This window comes from Lithobates pipiens, unplaced genomic scaffold (assembly GCF_037356315.1).
Source record: "Lithobates pipiens isolate NorthernLeopardFrog02 unplaced genomic scaffold, aLitPip1_a1.2 Scaffold_19, whole genome shotgun sequence".
Taxonomy (NCBI): Eukaryota; Metazoa; Chordata; class Amphibia; order Anura; family Ranidae; genus Lithobates; species Lithobates pipiens.
Window position 1 is genome coordinate 251,391,270 of NW_027507764.1, and position 27,979 is coordinate 251,419,248.

The window sequence follows — 27,979 nt, forward strand, 5'->3', positions numbered from 1 at the left end:
TCCTTTTTTTTTCACACAAATAGAGCTTTCTTCTGGTGGTATTTAATCACCTCTCGGTTTTTTTATTTTTTGTGCTATAAAAGAAAAAAAAAACTAAAATTCTGTAAAAAAAAAAAAAAGAATTTTTCTTCGTTTCTGTTATAAAATTTAGCAGATTAGTAATTTTTCTTCATAAATTTTGGCCAAAATTTATACCACCAAATATCTTTGGTAAAAATAAGTACAAATTGGTGGATATTATTTGGTCTTTGTGAAAGTTATAGAGTCCACAAGCTATGGTGCCAATATCTGAAAATTGATCACACCTGAAGTACTGATGGCCTATTTCAATTCTTGAGACCCTAACATGCCATAAAATTACAAATACCCCCCAAATGACCTCTTTTTGGAAAGAAGACATTCCAATGTATTTAGTAAGGGGCATGATGAGTTTTTTGAAGTTGTAATTTTTTTCCCACAATTCTTTGCAAAATCCAAGATTTTTTTTTTTCCACAAAATTGTCATATTATCAGTTTATTTCTCACACACAGCATATACATACCACAAATTACACCCCAAAACACATTCTGCTATTACTTCCGAGTACGGCGATACCACATGTGTGAGATTTTTACACAGCCTGGCCACATACAGAGGCCCAACATGCAGGGAGCGCCATCAGGCGTTCTGGAGCACCCAGGACAATTCTGACATTTCTCTCCTACATGTAAAAATCATAATTTATTTGCTAGAAAATTACATAGAACCCCAAAACATTATATATATATATATATATATATATATATATATATATATATATATATATATATATATATATATATATATATATATATATATATATATATATATATATATATATATTTTTAGCAAAGACCCTAGAGAATACAATGGTGGTCGTTGCAAATTTTTATCTCGCACGGTATTTGCGCAGGAATTTTTCGAAACAGTTTTGTGCTTAAAAAAAAACTAAAACACAGTAAAGTTAGCCCAATTTTTGCATACAGTGAAAGATGAAGTTATGCTGAGTATATAGATATCGAACATGTCACTCTTCAAAATTGCACATGCCCGTGGAATGGCGCCAAACGTCGCTACTTAAAAATCCCCATAGGCGACGCTTTAATTTTTTTTTACTGGTTACATGTTTTGAGTTACAGAGGAGGTCTAGGGCTAGAATTATTGCTCTTGCTCTAACGTTCACGGTGATACCTCACATGTGTGGTTTGAACACCATTTTCATATGTGGGCGGGGCTTACGTATGCGTTCGCTTCTGCATGCGAGCACATGGGGACAAGGGCGCTTTATTTTTTTTTTGTTCATTTTACTTTATTTTAGTTTGACATTTTTTTCCCCAAAAATACATTTTTTGATCACTTTTATTGCTATTACAAGGAATGTAAACATCCCTTGTAACAGGAATATGGCATGACAGGTCCTCTTTACAGTGAGATCTGGGGGGCAAATAGGACCCCACATCTCACCTCTAGGCTGGGAAGCCTGAAATAAAAATAAAAAAAATAAAAAGATTCTGGCCTTGATCATATTGGTGAGTTGGTAGAAGCACTGGAGGGCGGTGAGGGGTCTATGGCTGGGTATTGCAGGGTATCACCGAGTATGGCTGGGTGTCTCCGAGTATTGGCGGGGGGTATCTCCGAGTATTGGCGATGCAGTCCGTTGACAACAGCACCTGAAAGACCCACATCATAAAAAAAAATGCAGACTTCTCCTTGCTCCTCATCTGGGATCTCAACCCCTACTATACATGAAGTCCTCTCAAAAGCCTGCACTGAGAGGAATGAAGGTGTAGTAAAAGGTGCCACAAATACTTGCAACCATTCTGCTAGCAGTACACCACCTGTTTTTTTTTTTTTTTTCCTGTTTTCATCAGGAAAATTTCCCTACCCCAGTTGTTGAACCATAAAAATACTTTCCCATCCATCCACATGCTCAGCCTCTAAATGCTAGCTTGGCCAAATTGCTAGCACTACAACTGCTGCCTTTTCATCTGGTAGACTCTGCCCCCTTTCGTGAATTTATGGAATGTGCTGTACCACAGTGGCAGGTTCCAAAAAGAAATTTATTTTCACGTAAGGCCATTCCAGCTCTGTACCATCATGTAAAAGGTCTCGTTGGACAGGGCAGTCAGCAGCAAGGTTCACATTACCACTGAATCATGGTCTAGCAGGCATGGTCAGGGATGGTACAGTTCCTTTACGGCACACTGAGTAAGGCCGCGTACACACGGGCGGACTGTTCGCCCAACCTTGTCCGCTGAACAGTGTTTGGGCGGACAGTCCGCTCGTGTGTGGGCTTTCAGCGGACAGTTTCAGCGGACAGTTGGACGGACAAAGTCTTTCGGAAATTCCGAAAAACTGTCCGCTGAAACTGTGTTTGAGCGAACAGTCCGCCCGTGTGTGGGCTTGTCCGCTGTACTTTCGAAATGAGCGGACTGTTCCCGCTCGGAAAGTCCGCCCATTTCGAGCGCGTGTACAGGTAGGCGGGGCCCGCGAAGGAGACGTCGCGGGCTCCGCCGCCTGGAATGGGCTTAAAGGGGAAGCCCAACGCCGAAAAAAAATCGGCGTGGGGGTTCCCCCCAAGTCCACACCAGACCCTTGTCCGAGCACGCTACCCGGCCGGCCAGGAAAGGGGGGCGAGCGAGCGCGCCCCCCCCTCCTGAGCCGTACCAGGCCGCGTGCCCTCAACATGGGGGGTGCCTTGGGGAAGGGGGGGCCGCGCGGCCCCCCCCACCCCAAAGCACCTTGTCCCCATGTTGATGAGGACAAGGGCCTCTTCCCGACAACCCTGGCCGTTGGTTGTCGGGGTCTGCGGGCGGGGGGCTTATCGGAATCCGGGAGCCCCCTTTAAGAAGGGGGCCCCCGGATACCGGCCCCCCACCCTATGTGAATGAGTATGGGGTACAATGTACCCCTACCCATTCACCTGTGAAATAAAGTACAAAAAAAAACACAACACAGGGAAAAAATATTTTATTGCACAGCTCCGGGGGTCTTCTCGCCGGACTCCTCCGCTATGTGTGTGTAGCTCTTTTGCTAGCGGAGGAGTCCGGCTTTCTTCCTCCCCGCCGCCGGCCTCTTCTCCCGACTTCGGGGGTCTTGTCCCCCTCTTCGGTTCTTCTGCCGGGCCACCGCGCCTGGTCCGGTGGCCCGGTCTTCTGTCGCCGTCTTCCGTTCTTCTGTCGCCGCCTTCGGTTCTTCTGCCGGGCCACCGCGCCTTCTTGTAGCTCTTTTACAGGCGGTGGCCCGGTCTTCTGTCGCCGCTGTCGTCGCCGCCGCCGCCGCCTTCCGTTCTTGTTCTTCTTCTTGTTCTTCTTCTTCTCCTGGAGATGTTGACTCGACGAGCTCTCCGGCCGGAATGCCAGGGACACGCTCCGCTGCCACTTATATAGTGACAATGGGGCGGTGTCACATGGTATATGTCACATGGGTTGGTCACATGGGTTGATGTCACATGGGGACTATGACATCGTAAGGGGGCGGGGTCACCATGTGACCAACCCATGTGACATATACCATGTGACACCGCCCCATTGTCACTATATAAGTGACCGCACAGCGCGGCTCTGGCATTCCGGCCGGAGAGCTCGTCGAGTCAACATCTCCAGGAGAAGAAGAAGAACAAGAAGAAGAACAAGAACGGAAGGCGGCGGCGGCGGCGACGACAGCGGCGACAGAAGACCGGGCCACCGCCTGTAAAAGAGCTACAAGAAGGCGCGGTGGCCCGGCAGAAGAACCGAAGGCGGCGACAGAAGAACGGAAGACGGCGACAGAAGACCGGGCCACCGGACCAGGCGCGGTGGCCCGGCAGAAGAACCGAAGAGGGGGACAAGACCCCCGAAGTCGGGAGAAGAGGCCGGCGGCGGGGAGGAAGAAAGCCGGACTCCTCCGCTAGCAAAAGAGCTACACACACATAGCGGAGGAGTCCGGCGAGAAGACCCCCGAAGACCCCCGGAGCTGTGCAATAAAATATTTTTTCTCTGTGTTGTGTTTTTTATTGTACTTTAGTTCACAGGTGAATGGGTAGGGGTACATTGTACCCCATACTCATTCACATAGGGTGGGAGGCCGGTATCCGGGGCCCCCTTCTTAAAGGGGGCTCCCGGATTCCGATAAGCCCCCCGCCCGCAGACCCCGACAACCAACGGCCAGGGTTGTCGGGAAGAGGCCCTTGTCCTCATCAACATGGGGACAAGGTGCTTTGGGGTGGGGGGGCCGCGCGGCCCCCCCTTCCCCAAGGCACCCCCCCATGTTGAGGGCACGCGGCCTGGTACGGCTCAGGAGGGGGGGCGCGCTCGCTCGCCCCCCTTTCCTGGCCGGCCGGGTAGCGTGCTCGAACAAGGGTCTGGTGTGGACTTGGGGGGAACCCCCACGCCGATTTTTTTCGGCGTTGGGGTTCCCCTTTAAGCCCATTCCAGGCGGCAGAGCCCGCGACGTCTCCTTCGCGGGCCCCGCCTACGTGTACACGCGCTCGAAATGGGCGGATTTGCCTCCGCCTTACGTGGGCGAGTCCGTTCATTTCAAAAGTTGAGCGAACTGTTTGCCCAACCTTGTTCGTCAAACAGTCCGCTCGTGTGTGGGCAAGTCCGCTCATGCAAATTTTGAGCGGACTGTTTGATGAAACTGTTTGCCGAACAAGGTTGGGCGAACAGTCCGCCCGTGTGTACGCGGCCTAACTCTGTTGGCAGCTGAGAAAGATGCAGGACAGGGTCCAGTGTTGGAGCATGTTCCACCACGCCTCCAAAAAGCTACCGGTGATTCTGCCACAACTGTCTGCTCCACCCCCTCCTCTTCCTCCTCTATGGCCTCCTCTTCTGAATTATCCTCTGAACTAGCAGTGCTCCCTAAGTGTTTAAAGGGGTTGTAAAGGTAAAAATTTTATAGGTTTAAATCAATGTCTGTTAGGTACTTATACACATTCATGTTCTTACTTTTATATATATTTTTTCTATATATCCGAAAATCTACCTTCAATATCATGCCCCTTCATTTCCTCTGCTGTCTCTGCCTTTATTTCGGGGTTTGCGGTGCGCGTTCATGACAGGCACGGCACGGCGTAATAAACTACAATTCCCATCATGCTTAGCGGCATTGCGCGTGCGCGCATTCGCACTGTCTTTTTTTTTTTTTTCATTTCGCCTGGTTACCGAGAACGAGCAAAGTTCTCGTGTAAAACGCCCCCAGTAAACACCCATTCCTGCCCACACAGATCCTAAGTTAACACCCATCTCCACACACCGCCCCCAGTTAACACACATTCCAGCCTCCAACAATAGAAACGAAAGCAGCATGGTAAAAGCTAAAATCTGTACAAAACTATTGATTTCCCAGTCTATGTAAACCGTATTACCATGTCTGCTTTTGTCTGTGGTTACAATACACACACACACACATATATATACATATATATATATATACATATATATATATATATTTATTATTATTATACACGATTTATGATTTATATAGTGATTACAATTTACGCTGCACTTTACTATATATATATATATATATATATATATATATATATATATATATATATATATATATATATATATATATATATATATATATATATATATTCTGGATTTAAATTTATTTTTTAAAAACTCATACTATACATTTTTTCTAATGAAATAAATGTAAACTTTATTGCAATAAATCATTGTATTTTCTGTTATAATTACAGTATAATTAAATTTTTTGATTACATATAAAAAAAAATAAAAAATTATGTGTATATATATATATATATATATATATATGTATATATGTGTGTGTGTGTGTATATGTGTATATATATATATATTTATATGTAATCGAAAAATGTAATTATACTGTAATTATAACAGAAGATACGATGATTTATTCCAATAAAGTTTACATTTTTTTCATTAGAAAAATGTATAGTATGAGTTTTTTAAAACTAAATTTAAATACAGAAAAAAATGATTATAGATATAGATATAGATAGATATAGTAAAGCACTGCGTAAATTGTAATCGCTATATAAATTGTGTATAATAATAATAAATCTATAAATATTATAACCCTAAATAGTTTAAAATCATTACAGTTCACTATTATTATTACAAATTATTTAGTGTTATAATATATATTTAGTATATAATATATATATATATATATATATAGATAGAGAGATAGAGATTATATATATATATATATATATATATATATATATATATATATATATATATATATATATATATATATATATATATATATATATATATATATATATATATATAGAGATATAGAGATATATGGATGGATGAGCAGATATAGGGACGGAGGGATGGATGAGCAGACATGGGGACGGAGGGATGGATGAGCAGACATGGGGACGGAGGGATGGATGAGCAGACATGGGGACGGAGGGATGGATGAGCAGACATGGGGACGGAGGGATGGATGAGCAGACATGGGGACGGAGGGATGGATGAGCAGACATGGGGACGGAGGGATGGACATGAGAGAGATGCGATGGAGAGAAGTGTGTATAATAAATAAGGCGGAGGGATGGATGAGCAGACATAGGGATGGAGGGATGGATGAGCAGACATAGGGATGGAGGGATGGACATGAGAGAGATGCGATGGAGAGAAGTGTGTATAATAAATAAGGCGGAGGGATGGATGAGCAGACATAGGGATGGAGTGATGGATGAGCAGACATAGGGATGGAGGGATGGACATGAGAGAGATGCGATGGAGAGAAGTGTGTATAATAAATAAGGCGGAGGGGTGGATGAGCAGACATAGGGATGGAGGGATGGATGAGCAGACATAGGGATGGAGGGATGGATGAGCAGACATAGGGATGGAGGGATGGACATGAGAGAGATGTGATGGAGAGAAGTGTGTATAATAAATAAGGCGGAGGGATGGATGAGCAGACATAGGGATGGAGGCATGGATGAGCAGACATAGGGATGGAGGGATGGACATGAGAGAGATGCGATGGAGAGAAGTGTGTATAATAAATAAGGCGGAGGGATGGATGAGCAGACATAGGGATGGAGGGATGGATGAGCAGACATAGGGATGGAGGGATGGATGAGCAGACATAGGGATAGAGGGATGGACATGAGAGAGATGTGATGGAGAGAAGTGTGTATAATAAATAAGGCGGAGGGATGGATGAGCAGACATAGGGATGGAGTGATGGATGAGCAGACATAGGGATGGAGGGATAGATGAGCAGACATAGGGATGGAGGGATAGATGAGCAGACATGGGGACGGAGGGATGGATGAGCAGACATAGGGACGGAGGGATGGATGAGCAGACATAGGGACGGAGGGATGGATGAGCAGACATAGGGACGGAGGGATGGATGAGCAGACATAGGGACGGAGGGATGGATGAGCAGACATAGGGACGGAGGGATGGATGAGCAGACATAGGGACGGAGGGATGGATGAGCAGACATAGGGACGGAGGGATGGATGAGCAGACATAGGGATGGAGGGATGGATGAGCAAACATAGGGATGGAGGGATGGATGAGCAGACATAGGGATGGACATGAGAGAGATGTGATGGAGAGAAGTATGTATAATAAATAAGGCGGAGGGATGGATGAGCAGACATAGGGATGGAGGCATGGATGAGCAGACATAGGGATGGAGGGATGGACATGACAGAGATGTGACGGAGAGAAGTGTGTATAATAAATAAGGCGGAGTGATGGATGAGCAGACATAGGGATGGAGCGATGGATGAGCAGACATAGGGATGGAGGGATGGATGAGCAGACATAGGGACGGAGGGATGGATGAGCAGACATAGAGACGGAGGGATGGATGAGCAGACATAGGGACGGAGGGATGGATGAGCAGACATAGGGACGGAGGGATGGATGAGCAGACATAGGAATGGAGGGATGGATGAGCAGACATAGGGATGGAGGGATGGATGAGCAGGCATAGGGATGTACATGAGAGAGATATGAAGCTGGGATGCATGTAAAAATATTACTGCCTAGGCAATGTGGTTGGGGGGTGGGGCGTTTTTGTTTATATTGTGTATGAGGAGACGCAGTACATGCTTGCTGGTGCATGAATACAGTAAAGGAAATCATCTAAATAAACATTATATTGCAAATTGACAGTAATTAAATAGTCCCCTATAATGCTTGGTTAAAGATTACCTTGTTGGTTAATATAAACTTTAGAGGCTGCAGCTGTTTTCTTGTCTCTTTGACTTTAGTTTTGAAGATCTTTCGTTATGATTCTAGTCTGCAGACTGTTAGGGGGCGGAGCCAAGCCGGGGCTGTGTAGATCAGTGCAAAATCCTAATAAGGAATAGAAGGAGGTGCTGCATCACTGCAGACACACCCACAAACCACCAGCCTCTGTGTCTCTCTGTTACGTACAGAGCGTCTCCACGCAGGGCTGTAGTACTAGCCTGGGGCGAGCACAACTCCTCACCACCACACACCAACGGCTCGAGAGACAGTGAGAAGCAACCAGGAAGTACTACAGAAAGAGAAGATTTTGAAGAGGGACCAGTGACAATTGGAGAGGAACAGGTAAGTGAAATAGCACTGCCTCAGCTTAGAAGAAGATAATAAGCTAATAAAAAAAATAACTTTACAACCCCTTTAAGGGGCTACGCAAGTAGTCAAGCAAAAGATGCCACGCGGTACTTCAGTTGGTCTGTCTAGGAGACAGGAGCCACACTGGGGCAGAGATTCTGTCAGCTTTGCAGGAGCAGGCTCAGAGGTTGTTGATGCCACAGCAGCTTGAGCCAGGAATGGTTGTATGTGACAATGACACCAACCTTCTCTCTGCCCTCCGGCAGGGACACTTAATGCATATCCTGAATTTGATGGTGCAGCGTTTCTTGACCAGGTACCCAGGTTTGCAAGATCTTCTGAGGCAGGCCAAAAAGTCTGTGGGCATTTCTGGTGGTCATACAATGCCAGTGCTTGGCTGGCTGACATTCAATGGGAATTCAACCTGTCCACCAACTGCCTCATTTGTGACATGCCCACCAGGTGGAACTCAACATTGGTAATGTTGCAGTGGCTGCACACACAGAAGAGGGCCATCAATAAATACCTGTGTATGGCACCAGAACAGGCTTAGGGGAGCTTGGCTTCTTTTTGCCACACCAGTGGCTACTAATCAAGGATGCATGCACTGTCCTGTCACCATTTGAGGAGGCCACAAGAAGGGTGAGCAGCGACCAAGCATGCATCTGTGACACTGTCCCTCTAGTCTTCCTGCTCACACGCTTTGTGGAATCATGGACAGGGCACTTGAGGCAGAACAGTGGGAGGAAGGTCCCCTTTATGCAGATACCATTCCTGTGGGGCCGCCAAACAGACAGGAGGAAGAGAGGGAGGATTGTGTCAGCATGGATGTAGAGGATAACATTCAGCAGTTCCCAGAAACCCAAAGAGTTGTAGGTGGCTGAGAGGAGGTAATTCATGACAATGTCATGCTTAGTGACCCATGGGACTCAGAATCTCATGCCTCTTCAAACTTACGCTGCATGGGCTCCCTGATTCTGCAAAGCCTGTAAAAGACCCCGAGGATTTGTGGTATCAAGGAGAGGGATCATTACTGGCTGGCAACATTTCTTAATCCACGGTACAAGGGTAAAGCTGCAGAGCTCATTCTGCCTTCAGAGGATGAAACCTCTTCAGGACACCTTGAAGAAAAATTTGTCTAACGCCTTTCCAAACCCTGGGAGGTTACCTGGACAATGTGTTTCTTAGGCTTTGTTCGGGCAGAGGAAGAGTGGTAGAGAAGGTGGCTGGCTGACCGATGCCTTTTAAACACTTCTTTAGTCAGTTCCCTGGGTAGTTAGGTTTAAGCAACCATCGCCAGAGTCTGCATTATATGGTGTGGTGGTGTAGAGGCAAGAGAAGACTTGAACATCTTTCTTACTTAGCATCCACTTTGTTACTGGGGCTTTGAGTATGGACCACTGGCCAGAACTTGTTCAATATGCAATCAGGCTACTGGCCTGTCCTGCATACAGTGTGCATTCTGAACAGACAATCAGTGCTGCTGCAGGGTTTGTAACGCATCTGTGCACCTGACTACAGACTCCGTTGATAGGCTGACATTTGTCAAAATCAGTCCTGGATCAGCAGCCATCAAGCCCCTGATGCTTATGTAACTGACTAAATTTGCTAGGGATCTGGGATCCCTTGAAGACTGCCTATGCTGCCTATCCTATTCCGGAATATTGATTATGCTGGCTTCCAACAATATCTTTGATTTAGGGCACCACCAACACCAAGGTCCAATTTCTGACACCTGTTTGACAGGGGCATGGAATTAAATTTTTTTTACAAATTTTTAACAGCAGGGACTGTGAGGGGTTACAGTGGGATGGGTGACCGGTTTGGGGTGAGCATAAGTTTGGCCTGAACCTCGCCCATTCAGATACTCTCCTAACACCCGAACTTTCTGGGCACTTAGTGGGATGTTCGCCAGCCAAGCACACAGTCAATAGGTTAAGGCTTCCCCACTGAGAGCTAAATTGAAAAACAACGATGGTACAAAAAAGAATGTAAATTTTAAAAAATGTGGTTAACAGCGTGGGGGGGGGGGGCCCTTTGGGTCTGGTATGGATTTTAACCACTTCCCCCAGTGGCACATTGTAAAATTACCTCAGCAGGAACACTCCCTCCCTCCTGCAGCCCATCAGAGTACCCAAGTACCTATTTACAGCCCATGCCTCATAGAATATACGTTGGGGTGTTTTCTTTCTAAAATTTGCTCATATTGTGTGTAATTCCACTGTCCTGGTGCTCCAGGAACCTCAAAAGTTTGATGGGTATAAAATTAGATGTGTAATTTATGCTCCTAAAATGCCTGATGGTGCTCCCTGCATGTTGGGCCTCTCTGTGGCCAGGCTGTAAAAAAGTTTCACACGTGGTATTGCCATACTCGGGAGGAGCAGCAGAATGTATTTTGGGGTTTAATTGGAAGTATGCATATGCTGTGTGTGAGAAAGAACTACTTGTTTTGACAATTTTGTGTTAAAAAAATGAATTAAAAAAAATCCTTCATATTCCCATGAATTGTGGGAAAAATTATAACCTCAAAAACCTCACTAGCCCCTTACTAAATACGTTTAGTAATCTACTTTACAAAAAGTGGTAATTTGGGCGGTATTTGTACTGTTCTGGAATTTCAGGGCCTCAAGAAATGAGGCAGTCAGTATATCAGGTGTGATCAAATCAAATCATAGCTTGTAGACTCTAACTTTCACATAGAGATTAAATAATATGCACTAATTTTAGGTTATTTTTACCAAAGATATGTAGCAGTTTAAATTTTGGCCCAAATTTATGAAAAATTACTTATTTGCAAAATTTTATAATGGAAAATACAAAAGATTTTATTCTAAATATTTGCTCTTTTTTTATTTTTTTTACTTCTATCGCAAAAAAGATAAAACCCAGTGGTGATTAAATACCACCAAAATAAAACAAAATGTTGTTTGGGTACAGTGTTGCATGACTGAGTAATTGTCATTCAAAGTGGGAGAGCACTGAAAGATGAAAATTGGTCTGGGCAAGAAGTGGTGAACATGTCCTGTATTGAAGTGGTTAAGGGGAATCCTATGAGAGAATTGAGAAAAAAGATTTTAAGGTGAACTCCACGCCAAAAAAAAAAAAAAACTGGCGTGCCCCCCCCCCCCAAATCCATACCAGACCCTTATTTGAGCATGCAGCCTGGCAGGCCACTAAAGGGAAGGGATGAGCGAGCCCCCCGATCCTGAACCATACCAGGCCGCTTGCCCTCAATATAGGGAGGGTGCTTTGGGGTGCCCCCCCAAAGCATCTTGTCCCCATGTTGAAGGGGACAAGGGCCTCTTCCCAACAACCCTGGCCAGTGGTTGTCGGGGTCTGCGGGCAGGGCTTATCGGAAACTGGAAGCCCCCTTTAACAAGAGGACCCCCAGATCCTGCCCCCCATCATGTGAATGGGTGTCGGGTACATTATACCCCTACCCATTCACCAAAAAAAGTGTCAAAGTAAAAACCACAACAGACAGTTTTTGAGAATTTGCTTATTAAAAATGAAAAAGTGTCCCGCAATGTACATCCATCTTTAATCACACCGCTGACGGACCAGAAAAATAGAAGAAAATGTAAAAAGCTCCTCCTCCATGGGAGGCCTCATGGCGACTGCTGTCTTTTTTGGCTTTGACAGCGGTTATATAGGCAAGGGCGGGGCCACCCAGTGATGTAACTGAGTGACCCCGCCACCTTATGCATCATGTGACATCAGGGGGCGGGCTCATCCGGTTACATCAGCGCCCTTGCCTATATAAGAGCTGTCAAAGCGAAAAGTCAGCCGTCTCCTATGGAGGCGGAGTTTTTTTTGTTTTTTGGGTTCGTCAACGATGGATTTACATTGTGGGAAACTTTATTTTTATATATTTTTTTAAAATAAAGGAATTGTCAAAAATGATAAATTGTGTTTAATCTGATTCAGTTTATGAATAGAGAGGAGACTTCCTGTCCATTCATCTTCAGTACTGAGAAAGGGACTGGGGAATCTGCTCTCAGTCCTTCTCTGTCTCAAAGGGGAGATGTCTCACCAAAGCCCCTCCAACAGGGCGGATAAAAAAAAAAATTGCAATAAATATTAAAACAATTAAATTGTAAAAAAAAAAAAAAAAAACTGACACCAATCCACCCTGTCCTACCAACACTGTCCACTGTTCTACCAATCCCCCCCCCCCCCCCCCAAAAAAAAAGCGTTGTGAAAAAAATGTAAAACAAATTAAGTTGTAAAGAAATCAATAAAATAAAAATAAATATAATAAAATAAGTAAAAATAAGCTACTGACACTATCCCCTAACCCCCCCCCCCCCCATCATTGTGAAAAAAAAAAAAAAAAGTTAAGGAATAAAAATGAAAAAATTGTAGAAAAAATTGTAAAAAAAATTCTGACACTGTCCACTTCCCTTTTGACATCCCCCATTGCCCTCTGATGCCGTCCACTAGCCACCAAAGTATTTAAAAAAAAAAAAAAAAAAAATTATTTTTCTTTTTTCTCTTTTTTTTTTTTTTTTTTTTTATTTATTTATTTTTTTACAATTTTACCACTTAACAACCGTCCATTGCCGATTAACGGCTTCAGGGCGGTTGTTTAACTCTGAAAGGCCGTTAATTGACGGCCTCCCAGAATTCTGCTCTCGCGCGCCCCCTGGGGTACGCTCACGAGGGTATCCGGTGGACCCGGCGCATCACGGATCACGGTAAACGGCCGCTCATCGCGGCTGTTTACCACATTATCGCTCCGTCAAATGACGGAGTGATCACTTGTAAACAAACCGGCGTCATGTTATGACGCCGGTTCCTCCCTCCCCCTCTCTGTACCAATCGGTACAGCGGAGGGGGAAGAGATCGGTGTCAGCAGCGCTGTGGGCTGCATCTGCAGTGCCCACATCGCTGCTCACCGAAATTTAACCCCTCGATTCCCTGCCATTACTCTGCAATACTCTGCAATACCCTGCAACACTCTGCAATGCTCTGCAACACCCGCCAATACCCTGCAACACTCTGCAATGCTCTGCAACACCCGCCAATACCCTGCAACACTCTGCAATGCTCTGCAACACCCGCCAATACCCTGCAACACCCGCCAATACGCTGCAACACTGCATTGCTCTGCAACACCCGCCAGTACCCTGCAATGCTCTGCAACACCCGCCAGTACCCTGCAATGCTCTGCAACACCCGCCAGTACCCTGCAATGCTCTGCAACACCCGCCAGTACCCTGCAATGCTCTGCAACACCCGCCAATACCCTGCAACGCTCTGCAACACCCGCCAATACCCTGCAACGCTCTGCAACACCCACCAATACCCTGCAACACTCTGCAATGCTCTGCAACACCCGGCAATACCCTGCAATGCTCTGCAACGCAATACTCTGCAATGCCATACTCTGAGATACCCAGCCATAGTTGGTGATACCCTGCAATACCCAGCCATAGACATCCCCCCCCCTCCCACCGCCCTCCGGTGCTTCTACCGACTCGTCAATACGATCAAAGCCAGAATCCTTTTTATTTTTTATTTAATTTTTTTCAGACTTCCCAGCTTAGAGGTGAGATGCGGGGTCTTATTGACCCCATATCTCACTGTAAAGAGGACCTGTCATGCCATATTCCTATTACAAGGGATGTTTACATTCCTTGTAATAGGAATAAAAGTGATCAAAAAATTTATTTTTGGGGAAAAAAATGTCAAACTAAAATAAAGTAAAATGAACAATAAATTATTATTTTTTTTAAAAGCGCCCCTGTCACCATGTGCTCTCATGCAGAAGCGAACGCATACGTAAGTCCCGCCCACATATGAAAACTGTGTTCAAACCACACATGTGAGGTATCGCTGCGAACGTTAGAGCGAGAGCGATAATTCTAGCCCTAGACCTCCTCTGTAACTCAAAACATATAACCAGTAAAAAAAAATGTAATCGTCGCCTATGGGGATTTTTAAGTAGTGACGTTTGGTGCCATTCCACAAGCGTGTGCAATTTTGAAGAGTGACATGTTCGATATCTATTTACTTAGCATAACTTCATCTTTCACTGTATGCAAAAATTGGGCTAACTTTACTGTTTTTTTTTTTTTTTAAGCACAAAACTGTTTCGCAAATACCGTGTGAGATAAAAATTTGCAATGACCACCATTGTATTCTCTAGGGTCTTTGCTAAAAATATATATATATATAATGTTTTGGGGTTCTATGTAATTTTCTTGCAAATAAATGATGATTTTTACATGTAGGAGAGAAATGTCAGAATTGTCCTGGGTGCTCCAGAACGCCTGATGGCGCTCCCTGCATGTTGGGCCTCTGTATGTGGCCACACTGTGTAAGTCTCACACGTGGTATCGCCGTACATGGGAGTAATAGCAGAATGTGTTTTGGGGTGTAATTTGTGGTATGCATATGCTGTGTGTGAGAAATAAACTGATATGACAATTTTGTGAAAAAAAAAAAGTAAAAAAATCTTTTTTTGCAAAGAATTGTGGGAAAAAATGACAACTTCAAAAAACTCATCATGCCTCTTACTAAATACCTTGGAATGTCTTCTTTCCAAAAAGGGGTCATTTGGGGGGTATTTGTACTTTTCTGGCATGTTAGGGTCTCAAGAATTGAAATAGGCCTTCAGTACTTCAGGTGTGATCAATTTTCAGATATTGGCACCATAGCTTGTGGACTCTATAACTTTCACAAAGACCAAATAATATCCACCAATTTGTACTTATTTTTACCAAAGATATGTAGTAGTATAAATTTTGGCCAAAATTTATGAAGAAAAAATTACTAATCTGCTAAATTTTATAACAGAAACAAAGAAAAATTAATTTTTTTTACAGAATTTTCTGTATTTTTTCTTTTATAGCACAAAAAATAAAAAACAGAGCGGTGATTAAATACCACCAAAAGAAAGCTCCATTTGTGTGGAAAAAAAGGACAAAAAATGTCATATAGGTCCAGTGTTGCATGACTGAGTAATTGTCATTCAAAATGTGAGAGCACCGAAAGCTGAAAATTGGTCTGGTTATTAAGGGTGTTTAAGTGCCCAGTGGTCAAGTGGTTAATTTTTTTTTTTTCAAAATACTTTTTGGAGGCCAGTGGATGGCATCAGAGGGCAGTGGGGGGTGTCAGAATGGCAGTGGGCAATGTCAGAAGGGAAGTGGACAGTGTCAGTAGTTCTTTATTTTTATTTTTTTTCAATTTAGAGAACTACTGACACTGTCCACTGCCCTACTGACACCATCCTGCACATTCTACCCATGCTGTACACGCCACACTTTTCTTCTGCACCCACCTCCCTGAAATGAGTTTGCCACTTCCCTGAAATTAGGTTTTGCAGGTTGGAATGTCTGAGTATTTTTATTTGTTTTATAATGGAAAAGCAGAGTGGTGGCATGATGAGGGAAGGGGATGGACAGAGAGATGGAAAGAGTAAGGGATGGAGGTATAGATTGGGTGACAGATGGATGGATGAAGGGATGAAGCAAGGCATGGAGGGATGGGTCAGAGAGACAGAAATGGCGTAATTCGTCAAGACAGCGTGATGGAGACAGGAGGTGAAAGAGGAATGGAGTGATGGAGACAGGAGGTGAGGGAGGGATGGAGACAGGAGGTCTTTAGAATTGGGGACATCAATTTTGGTGATTCTGGGACTACCAGGGATTTCCCCTCATTTTCTGCGGTGGCTATGGAACAGAAATTAAATCTCTCCAGTTAGACATAGCTGACAAAATGTGATGGGTTATATTAACCTGCCCTACATAGAAAATACCATAAGAAATATATTTTTGTACCTTTAATGTCTATCTTAAACCACATTGCTAATTACATATTGTACTTGTTTATAGATTATGTACTGAAATTTGTACTTAAAACTGTAATTTTGTAACTTGGAAAATGCCAGTAAAAACTTGTCTGTGCCAGTAAATTTTAGGTGTTGGGTCAGTGAATTTCAGTCTGGTAGGTTGGCAATTCTGGTTGTTACCTTGTTACAGGAAATGGAAATCAATGGACCTACTGGTCAACTTAGTAGGTGATAATGAGAGGACACTCAGACTGCTGTGTAAGTGCTATGACTTCAGAATGTTAAATGTTTGCTTTAGCCTCTAATTCTACTAACAACCTGTTCAGATTATATTTTTTTGATATAGCCAGGATTTACTTGGTTTGTAGTTCTTTGTAATGTTGTATACCTGTCATTATGCATAGGAGCACATGGCAGTTGTATCCCATCATCTGTGACAAAATTACAGTATATGTTGCTATTTTCTTATGTTTTGAACGTTTGACACTTTTTTTTTTTATGTTGTGCTTGAGCAAAGAGATTGGATTACCCAATGGCTTTCTCTTAATACAGTGGGTGTCCATATATTTGCTATTGGTCTCTAAAGTGAATTATATGTGAATGTGTATTTGGCTCTTGTTTCAGGCATGTTAACACAAGAAATAAGGAAACTCCAATTCCTCAGATACTTGATACCCTCTCCTTTCTATTATATTTTATTTTTAATACAAGTACATTAAGTCCATACTGTCTCCTCATCAAAAAAAATTGAAGGCCATGCAAATGCAAGATAGAAGAAACAAAGGAAACACTCATGTTTATAATGGCAAAATCTTAAATCCCTATGATCTGTACATAATTTTATAGGTTATATGGCATATTTTTGTACAGAATAACCGACAGTTAATATAAATAAAAGGAATATTTTTTGTTTCCATGGTAGCTATTAAGAGACAAATGTTTCATCTAAGTAGATTTTCTTTTGACAATTTCACACCTCATTGAAGTCTTTACGCCAAAATTCTTATTTCTTAGTGTTTTCATAGATAGAAATATATTTTGCTAAATAATTGGAGTCCTTTATCAACTGTGGTGATACCAAGGTAATACAAGCATATCGTTTTTTAAATAAAACCTTCATTTTGTTGGACCTTTCTCAAAAGATGTTGGGTACTGAATACTGGCTGATGGCTTTGTCAGAAGGGAAGGTATATTCAGCTCTTGTAATAGCTACAGAGGGACACAATTCCCTGACGAATGCAACTGCGGCTTGCAACATGTGAGGACTGTGCCAAATAGCACATCCATTGAATTGCAGATTGCAAAGAAACATCTTTGTTTATTTGTGAAGGAAGCTAATTATCTTTTAATGTCACAACCACCAGTGATGCCGTTTTTCCCTATTCTGGCTTGATTATTGTGTAGTGTCAGTCTTTCCAACACTGTTATTTTTTCCTTTAAAGACCACTATCAATTATGTGTGTTTTATTGTTTTCTGCAATTGTTTGATTTTGCTCTCAAAAAAAACTCATCAAATTATTATGTATTATTGTATGATTACAATCAACAGTAAAACAAGCCTTACCAACTACTTCAGAGATAACACTGGCCCGGACCTATCCCCCTTTACGATCTGGGAAGCACATAAATGTGTGATCAGAGGCGAGTTTATGACCCTCAAAGCTATTCGGAAACAAGCTCACACAGGGATTATTAATGACCTGATTAGTAAAATTAAACGACTAGAACGTGCACATAAGCAATCGCAGGCTTAGGATACTCTTCTGGCCCTCACGGATACTAGACAACAACTCCTTGACCTGCTTAATTGCAAAACCAGACGTAAATTTATCTTAACACAGAAACTCTTTTACGAACAGGGCAATAAGAGCGGGAGACTATTAGCCAGGGCCATACACTCAAAGAAATCCAATACCACAGTCCACACCATAAAGGATCATGCGGGCGTTTCTTACACGTCGTCTGTAGATATAGCGGCCCAATTTGAACAATACTATAGGAAGCTTTATCATATTTCGGGGCAACAAGCTATCCTACCGGGAAATAAAGATAGAGAAGCCTTAATTAAGAAGTTTTTACGAAAATTTGGGCCTTCCCCAATTTCTGATGAGACGGCCAGTGACCTTAACAGATCTATTACTGAGGAGGAATTGAAAAGGGCAATCAATCAACTGAAACCGGGCAAAAGTCCTGGCCCGGATGGTTTGTCAGCCCCATATTATAGAACTTTCCCTGATATACTCAATACCCCGCTTCTAGCGGCCCTCAATTCCCTAGCCACCTCTCCTTCCCCACCCACTGACACGCTTGCAGCACACATAACGGTCATACACAAGGAGGGCAAAGATGCCACCTCGGTCTCAAATTACAGACCAATCTCGCTACTAAATGTAGACCTGAAGCTATTCTCGAAAATCCTAGCCAACCGTCTCCTCCCCCTCCTACCCTCATGGATTGGAAAGGACCAGGTGGGATTTGTCCCTGGTCGCGAGGCTAGGGACAACACCATCAAGGCAATTAACATTCACCACTGTCTATCCTCTAGCAAGATGAAAGGCTTCTTCCTTTCCCTGGACGCGGAGAAGGCGTTTGACAGGCTGGCCTGGGACTACCTGGAAATTACCTTACGTCACCTGGGTATTCCTACCCACATGTTGAACTACATCTTATCTCTATACTCCTCCCCAACGGCGAGAATTAGAGTCAACGGCCACCTGTCAGACGCCTTCCCCGTCCGCAATGGGACGAGACAGGGATGCCCCCTTTCCCCTATACTGTTCATCCTCACGCTTGAGCCCCTTCTAAATAGCATAAGGGCGAACGACAACATCAAGGGGATACCCATTGCTGACCACTCATACAAGTTGGCGGCTTTTGCGGACGATATATTACTGTTCCTCAGAGACCCCCTAACCTCCATTCCCAATCTACTAAAAGAATTCGACCTGTTCCATCGTATTTCCAATTTAAAAATTAATTTCTCTAAATCCCATGCCCTCAATATATCCCTCCCGCAAGACGTAGTCACCCTATGCCAGAATAACTTTCCATTCATATGGAAACACGATTCAATTAGATATCTAGGGATTCAACTCCCCTCGCACCTGTCAGACCTTTACGCGAGGAACTTTGGCCCACTTACTCAAGCTATTGCTTCAGACTTGCGCAGCTGGGACAAATCACATTTTTCATGGTTTGGCCGAGCTGCTATATTGAAAATGAATGTCCTTCCTCGAGTTCTATACTTATTCCAAACAATACCCATTAAACTCCCTCGTTCCTTTTTCCAAGTAATGAGAAGGCTGACCCAAAATTTTCTCTGGCACCACAAACGCCCCAGAATTAGTTATTCTCAACTTACCAAACCAAAACAAAAGGGGGGCATCGGTCTACCGGACCTCACACAATATGCACGAGCCAGCCACCTATGTAGAGTAGATGATTGGGCGGTTCACAACGATACTAAAGACTGGGTGAAACTAGAAGACTCCCTGACGGAGCTCCAAATCAAAAGTACCCCTTGGATACCCCCGCACTGCATCCCCAAGACACTAAAAGAACACCCTCTCATCAGCGCAACGTTATTTAGTTTCAGAGAAGCAGTCAAAGGAGGCAAGATCTCCTCAAACCCGGGTCCTCTCACCCCGGTTAGGCTAAATCCGGACTTCCAACCGGGAATGTCCACCCACTTTCTCAGGAACAGCTGGCCATATCCGGACGTACAGGCCCATCAATTTTTCCAAAGGGGCAAATTATTAGAACGCGAGGCAATTCCCAAGACTCCTGAAGCAGACCCCCTCCCCTATTGGGTTTACTTCCAAATCCGTCACTTCCTCCTAACGACAAATTTAGACAACTCACTTGGACGCTCACTTACCCCATTCGAGAGTCTTTGCTCCCAAACCACGCCGCAACAGCATGTAATCTCAAATACATACTCACTTCTTTTGTCCTCGATCTCACCGAAAGAGGGGACAGCATGCAGGGCATGGGAGAGAGACTTGCAGATGGAATTGACAGAGGAACACTGGGAGAAGATTTTCCTAATCGCCCACAAAGCATCACTTAATGTCACAACACAGGAAAACAACTATAAGACAATCTCAAGGTGGTACAGGACACCAGCTTTGGTAAACAAATACAACAGAGAGATCACGGACAGGTTCTGGAGATGCAACATTGAGAGAGGCACATTCCTTCATGTCTGGTGGTCTTGCCCCAGATTACAGACCTTTTGGATGCTAGTTAACACCACCATATCCCAAATCACGAATACCCAGCTAGACTACTCGCCTGAGAGATTTCTTCTGCACCATTCTGATATACCTGCTCTAGTTTACAAAAAATCTCTGTCTATGCACCTGCTTAACGCAGCCAAATTATGCGTACCAGCTCACTGGGGTTCCCTGGATACCCCTTCTGTTTCAGAATGGTTTAAACTCATCGAGAAGATGGCAGAAATGGAAGAGCTAATTCACATTGCGAAAGATACCCCACATAAGTTTGCCAGAACTTGGGGACAATGGAGAGATTTCACAAACTCAGAGAGATATCAGCCACATTAAAGTCCAGTTTCTTGTGACCCGCACACTATCTTTAGGTGACCACATGGACAATACCCCTCCTCCTCCTAGGCTAAGACGGACTGGGATCTACTCGATCCCATCTGCATCGCAAGCAACACAGAGACCCAGATAAACTGGGCCCACGTGCTATGAACGGCGGAAGCCGGAGAGGCAATCATATCCCCTACACCCTCCCCTCCTCTTATACCCCTCTGTCTCTTTACCCCCCCCCCCCCTCTTCTACCTACGTAGATAACCCTTCATACTTACTCAATACTCATTTTTCACTTCCAGTAGACTATAATAATTTGGACGGTCTACCAATTTGCCCACAAACGACCTCGCGTGAGATGACTGACTTGCTTTGGAACAGAACCCTACTTTTCTTCTTAGACTTGACAGAAGATCCTTTACTTAGACCATTCCAGTGCGACATGTTAAAAACACTATGACAGCTGATTGGATGGAAAGGGAAGAGCTACTTTATACATGATAGCAGAAGGTTAGACCTTCCCATGGTGTGAGTAGGTTCTGCTCCGGAAACTCAACCTGGAAATATGTTGTACTCGGACGCATAATATTTGTGACATGTTTTAATATGTGCTATGTGTTGGACTGTACTGATTTTGCACGCACGTTACGTGCTCTGTTACTGTGACCATTATCTATTTCTAATAAAAAATTTTGAATGGAAAAAAAAAAAAAAAAAATAACAATCAACAGGTTGCACTCACAATTCAAAAAATAATCTGGCCCTACATTATACAATTTTCTTATTCAATTTCCTTTAGATTTACCTTCAACTATTTAGTGCAAGGGCTTGCCTGGTTGGATTATAATTGAAAGCGTTTAGGTTTTTATCATATAGTTCTGTTAAATCTAAAGGAAAGTTGTATAATGTATTGCCAACCCTACCAATTGTGATTTGGAAGGGGTTAAAAGAAACCTGTGATGAGAAGGACATGAAAGCTGCCAGTGCTGACCTTTCCTTCTGATAATGCTAGTTGCCTGGCTCTATTTGAATTTTGATTCCATACTTGAGACACTAACCTTCATTGGCCTTATGACCTTTTCCCTGACTTGCCTTTTCTGTAAACTTGTTCCATGACAGTCCCTCAGAATGTGTTAAATCCAAAAGGTGAGCATAAGTTCCAGGGGGCTAGCATTTTCCGAAAGGGATCAGAAATGGCCAAATGTTCTTCTCTTAACAAGTTTACTTTTAATAGATTAGATTCTGCTAGGTTTTATGTAATTGAGTTATTATTGGAAATGTTTGAGGAAATAGTAAAATTTTAAGGAATTCAGGTAAATGGTTAACCGCTTCGCGCCCGCCCTATAGCCGAAAGACAGCTACAGAGTGGATGCTAACTGCCGGGAGGCCATCCCTGGACATCCTCCTGTTTACTTCTGCAATGCGCGCTCCCGGGAGTGCGCATCGGGGAAGTTCTGTGCTGCCCGTGTCCCTCGGACACAGCCAGTCACAGATCGCTGTAAACGGGCACTCACAGCGACTGTTTACAGCGCGATGGGCGTGTCCAGTGAGAGATGTGAACACATGAGATCATCTCTCAGTGCCGCTCTCCCTCCTCACACAGACAGCGTGTGAGAAGGGAGAGATGAACGGCTGCAGCGTCCGTAAGTAAAAAAAAAAAAAGTAAGTGCCATCCTTCCCCCAGTGCCACCTGCCCCCAGTGCCACCTGTTAGTGCTATCTGTCCCCAGTGCCATCTGTCAGTGCCACGTGTCATCAGTGCCACAGTGCCATCTGTCATCAGTGCCACATATTAGTGCCATCAATCATCAGTGCCACGTATCAGTGCCATCTGTCAGTGCCACCTGTCAGTGTCACGAGTCATCAATGCCACTTATCAGTGCCATCTGTCATCAGTGTCACATGTCATCGGTGCCACGTATTAGTGCCATCTATCATCGGTGCCACGTATTAGTGCCATCTGTCATCAGTGTCACGCGTCATCGGTGCCACGTATTAGTGCCATCTTTCATCAGTGCCACATATTAGTGCCATCTGTCATCAGTGCCATCTGTCATCAGTGCCATCTGTCATCAGTGTCACATGTCATTGTCCTGGTGCTCCAGGGCCTTTAAAAGTGTAATAGGTAATCAACAAGTTAGATGTGTAATTTATGCTTCTAGAACACGTGATGGTGCTCCCTGCATGTTGGGTCTCTCTAAGTGGCTGTGAAAAAGTCCCACACATGTGGTATTGTAATACTCAGGAGGAGTAGCAGAATTTTTTTGGGGTGTCATTTGTGGTATACACATGCCATGTGAGAGAAATAACCTATTACAATGACAATTTTGTGGGGTGAAAAAATAAAATAAAAAAAATCTTAATTTTGCAAAGAATTGTGGGAAAAAATGACGACAACATCAAAAAGCTCACCATGCCTCTTACTAAATACCTTGGAATGTCTACTTTCCAAAAAGCTGTAATTTGGGGGGTATTTGTACTTTTCTGACTTGTTTGGCTCGCAAGAAGTGAGACCACCAGTACATCAGATGTGATCAATTTTGTATGATTCGCACCACAGCTTGTAGACTCTCTAACTTTCACAAAGACCAAATAATATCCACTAATTTGGGTTATTTTTACCAAAGATATGTAGCAGTATAAATTGTGGCCAAAATTTATGAAGCATAATTTTGTCACAGAAACAAAGAAATATGCGTTTTTTTAAAAATTTTCGGTCTTTTTTCATTTATTGCGCAAAAAATTAAAACCCCAGAGGTGATCAAATACCACCAAAAGAAAGCTCTATTTGTGGGGAAAAAAGGACAAAAAATACATTTGGGTACAGTGTTGCATGACTGAGTAATTTGTCATTCAAAGTGTGAGAGCATCGAAAGCTGAAAATTGGTCTGGGCAGGAAGGGTGTTTAAGTGCCCAGTGGGCAAGTGGTTAAGGAGGTAGAACAATATTTCCCTTGTGTCTGCATAGGCAAAATAATGTGGAAATATACAAAATTAAAATGATTATAAACGTGTTGCTCACTGCCAATGGCTCCCGCTGCTGCCTACATGCCCAGTGAGGAGAGACAGCTCTGAGAGCCACTGTTCTTGGATCGAGATCGGGCTCAAGTATGCAGGGGAGAAGAGGACTGCACACACAAGGAGATTTTTTTTACCTTAAAGCAGAACTATAGGCATTTTTTTTTCATCATAAGAGAAGATGTCCCCTCTATTACTTTTCTAGAGACAAACCAAAATATGGGATTTTCTTTACTTTGGCGATCATGGTAAAAGGGACAAATGGAGAAGATGACTCTCCTTAACAGGGCCACAGCCAGCAATAAAATCTGATGGGTGTTTTGATCTCCCTACACTCGACCCACAATAAAAAATAAAAAAAGGTTTTGTCTTTAGTTCTACTTTAATGCAGAGGATACATTGGGGTAAAAAAAAACTTCTTGCTTTACAGCCACTTTAAATAGAAATCACCCTGTGATTTATCTTTGCTTTATGCTTCATATCACCACTTCTCCTAATCATAGCTTTCATGTGTTGGGAATAACACACGCTAAAGGGTGGTCAGTTACAGGGGGTGACTTAAAATAATTGTTAATTTTAAAAACATAAAAAAATAAAATAAACCTGGTATAACTACTTGCTCTGTGCAATGGTTTTACACAGAGCAGCCCCAATTCTCCTCTTCTAGGCCCCACTGGTGCTCCTGGCTCATCCCTCTTGCTGAATTCCCCTCATAGTAAGCCGGTTGCTATGGGGGCATTCATGTTGGCTCACTCCCAAGCTGTGCTCCGTCAGTTAACACACCGACACAGTGCGGTTCAATCCCGTCCCTCCTTACTGGCTGTGATTGACGGCAGCAGGAGCCAATGGCGCCTGGTAAGGATAAGGGAGGGTTAGGGGGAGCTGCACACAGAAGTATTATTTTTATTTTTTTACCTTAATGCAGAGAATGTAATTCAGGTAAAAAAAACTTCCTGCATTTAGAGCCACTCCAATCATATTTCTAGGGCTTGATCAGATAAGACAATTGTGCTGGTGAAGTTTAAAACCCCACTAAAAACGCTTTTTGAACAGTAGTGATGGGCTGAATTAATTTAATAATTATAGCTGAATATGGTAGGAAAAATATATGTGTAGGCTTTTAAAGAAGACATCTATACCTGCCGTGATGCTGCAGCATCTGTGTTGCTGCAGCTGTCTCACACCGACTTAAAATGGATTTAAATCCTCACATATATCCACTGAAGTGAACAGCCTCAGATGATACACAGAGATTAAACAAATTTCCCTACATATATATGTATATCTGCTGTCTCCGGCTTGCTATATTCTTTAGTAGGTGCACATCGTGTTAGAAATGTTCTCTTCCTGTTCAGAACTGGGAGTGAAGTCTTGGCATACACTGTGTGACAGCTGATTGGAGGAAAGGCAACCCTCCCCCCCCCCCCCCCACAATATAGGCAGAAGGAAGGCATGTGCAAAGCTGTGCTGTGAATAGACCAGCTCTCTGCTAATCTATTTATAGCACCCATCCTGACAGAAATTTCAGGCTGGTTGTCAGATAATGATAATCATAATAAATCATAATAATAAGTGATAATGCTGATAACAGAAGAATGGAGCAGCAACCAGGCCCTTTGGGTTTGTTATGGATTTTAAGGGGAACCAAAATGTAAAAAAAACAAAAAAAAAAAACGGTATGGGGCGCATCAAAATCCATACCAGACCGTTATTCAAGCAGGCCAGAAAAGGGGGGGGGGGGGAACGATGACAAGAGAGCGCCTCCCTCCTTAACCTTAGCAGGCTGTATGCCCTCAACATGGGGGGGAAGCTTTGGGGCAGGGGGGCCTCTTCCCCACAACATGGACGGTGGTCGTGGAGGTCTCTGGGCAGGTGGCTTATCGGAATCTGGAAGCCCCCTTTAACAAGGGGGTACCCCAGATATCCCGGCCCCCTCCCCTATGTGAATGAGTAGGAGTACATTGTACATGGAAAATGTTGAAAAAAAAGACATTTTTGCAAACAGGAAATTGTTCTCCTTCATTGATATACGCTGATGAGGCTGCACTGGTGGGCACTGATAGGCTGCACTGATAGGCAGCACTGATGGGCACGGATAAGATGGCCTCGGATGGGTGGTATGAATGGGTGGCATGGATGGGCACTGATAGGTACCACTGATGGCACTGATGTGCAGCACTGTTTAGGCACTGAAGGGTGGCACTGTTGCCTATTTCTAGGTGGCACTGGCAGGGGGCACAGGTGGGCACTGAGGATCTGGCGGCAGCTTGCTGTGATCGGGACTAATGTCCCTCTCACAGCCGCCGGTGATTGGCTTTTTTTTTCTCCTCATGCTGTCAGTGCGAGGAGAAAAAATAGCCGATTACTGGCTCTGATGACATCACATGATCAGCTGTTATTGACTGACATCTGATCATGTGGTAAGAGGTTGGGATTGACCCCTTACTCCGATCTGTGATCCCGCGAGTCTCATAGAGAGGCCACTCTGGCACAGAAGGTCGTCAATAGACGTACTCCCAGCAAAGCAGGTCCGCGCTGTAGCCGTCATTCAGCTATAGCACGGATCTGAAGTAGTTAAAATCCATACCAGACCCAAATGGCCGCTGACAGCTGATGACTCATCCCTTGTTAAGAATGTGGCAGCCTGCTCCTTAATAACCAGATATTCACTGGTTATTAAGGTCGCTGGCAGCCTCTGCATAAAAAAACAAAAAAACCTCTAAAAAAAAAAAAAAACGCTGGACATCATTCCTTAGCAGAGTTTAGTAGTGTTTAGAAACTGTCAGTGTTTTTTCTGCCAAAACACTGCTGCTTCAGAACATGCTGGCCCTGTTTTATTTTTATTTTTTACAGCTTCTAAACGCCTATGCCACTAAAAGCTTCTAAAAGCCTATGTGTGTATGGACACAGAATAACATGGAGAGGCATTTTTGAAGCTGTAAAAAAAAAAAAAAAAAAAAAAGCCTGACGCTGCTAAAAGCGGCAGTAAATCGTCCTGTGTGCATGAGGCCTAAGAAAGCAAGTGACAATATAGTCATTAGTTCTATGTGTAAAAAAAATACTCAGTCTTGGACAGCAACTGCAGTGATGTGTATGTGTTTTTTTTATTTTATTTTTTTATATTATCGCTCACTCAATATTTCAAGAGAAAAGGGATCTCTGACATTTTAAATGTAAATATATTATATTGTAAATGTAATTTATCTTATTTTTCAGCGGAACTTGGTGAGTGTGAACCATCAGAACATACACCAGAACTTGTGTCTGAATTTCGATTCATTCCAAATCAAACTGAGTCTATGGAGCTTGATATTTTCCAGAAGTGGAGAGACTGTAGGTATGTGGATTTAATTTCTCAAAATGGCTTGAATGTCCGTGTATAGGGTGATTTTTTTTTTTTTTTTTTTTTTATGGCAAAACAATGTTACCCTTAAGGTGATCTTTTGATACCAAATCTCTGTGCTCATTAACGTCAAGGAACAACTCTTACCCAGGGTGCACAACGCACATAGCATTTGGCCCCCGTTCAAATCTGTGCTGAGGTTTAGAAAAAAAAAAAAACATTTTTATGTCTGCTGGTTGTAGCTCAACGGGCATTCACATGAGTTACAACCAGCAGTGAAGCCCCCAACCCCTCTTAATTCTGCAGTTCTGCTATGTAATTTCCCCTCTGATATTCTCTACATTTATTGTAAATAAACATTGCCAATGACCGAAATGACAGTCCTAGCCACCAGTTATTCAGATAGTGGGGAGGAGCAAGTGTGGTTGTGAAAATCAGCAGCTGCAGAAGAGCTGTTATTCACAAAAACTAGCACACAACACAAGCCACTAGATAATACTCTAGTCTCTCTCTTTTTTTTTTTTAGTTCTTTTTTTATAACTTTTTAGTGCTGTCAGTCTAGAGTGAAGTCTCCATTGTTCAGGCCTGTTGGATGGCAGGAGGCAGGCCTAGCTATGTGGCAACACACCGCAGCAACCCCTGCACAGATTTGAATGGGACCAAGTGCGATGTGAGTTGGTTCCCTTTGAGGATT

At 43.5% G+C, this 27,979-nt stretch overlaps 1 protein-coding gene across 3 annotated transcripts in view; it reads left to right on the forward strand.

The window, feature by feature from the left end:
• EPB41L4B (erythrocyte membrane protein band 4.1 like 4B) overlaps positions 1 to 27,979 on the forward strand; it is a 770,758-nt gene that overhangs the window by 221,256 nt on the left and 521,523 nt on the right. For all 3 annotated transcript variants that reach the window (XM_077491916.1, XM_077491917.1, XM_077491918.1), the window contains exon 7: positions 27,159 to 27,279. In XM_077491916.1, the coding sequence (XP_077348042.1) occupies positions 27,159 to 27,279 (121 nt within the window). The remainder of the gene's footprint in view (positions 1 to 27,158; positions 27,280 to 27,979) is intronic.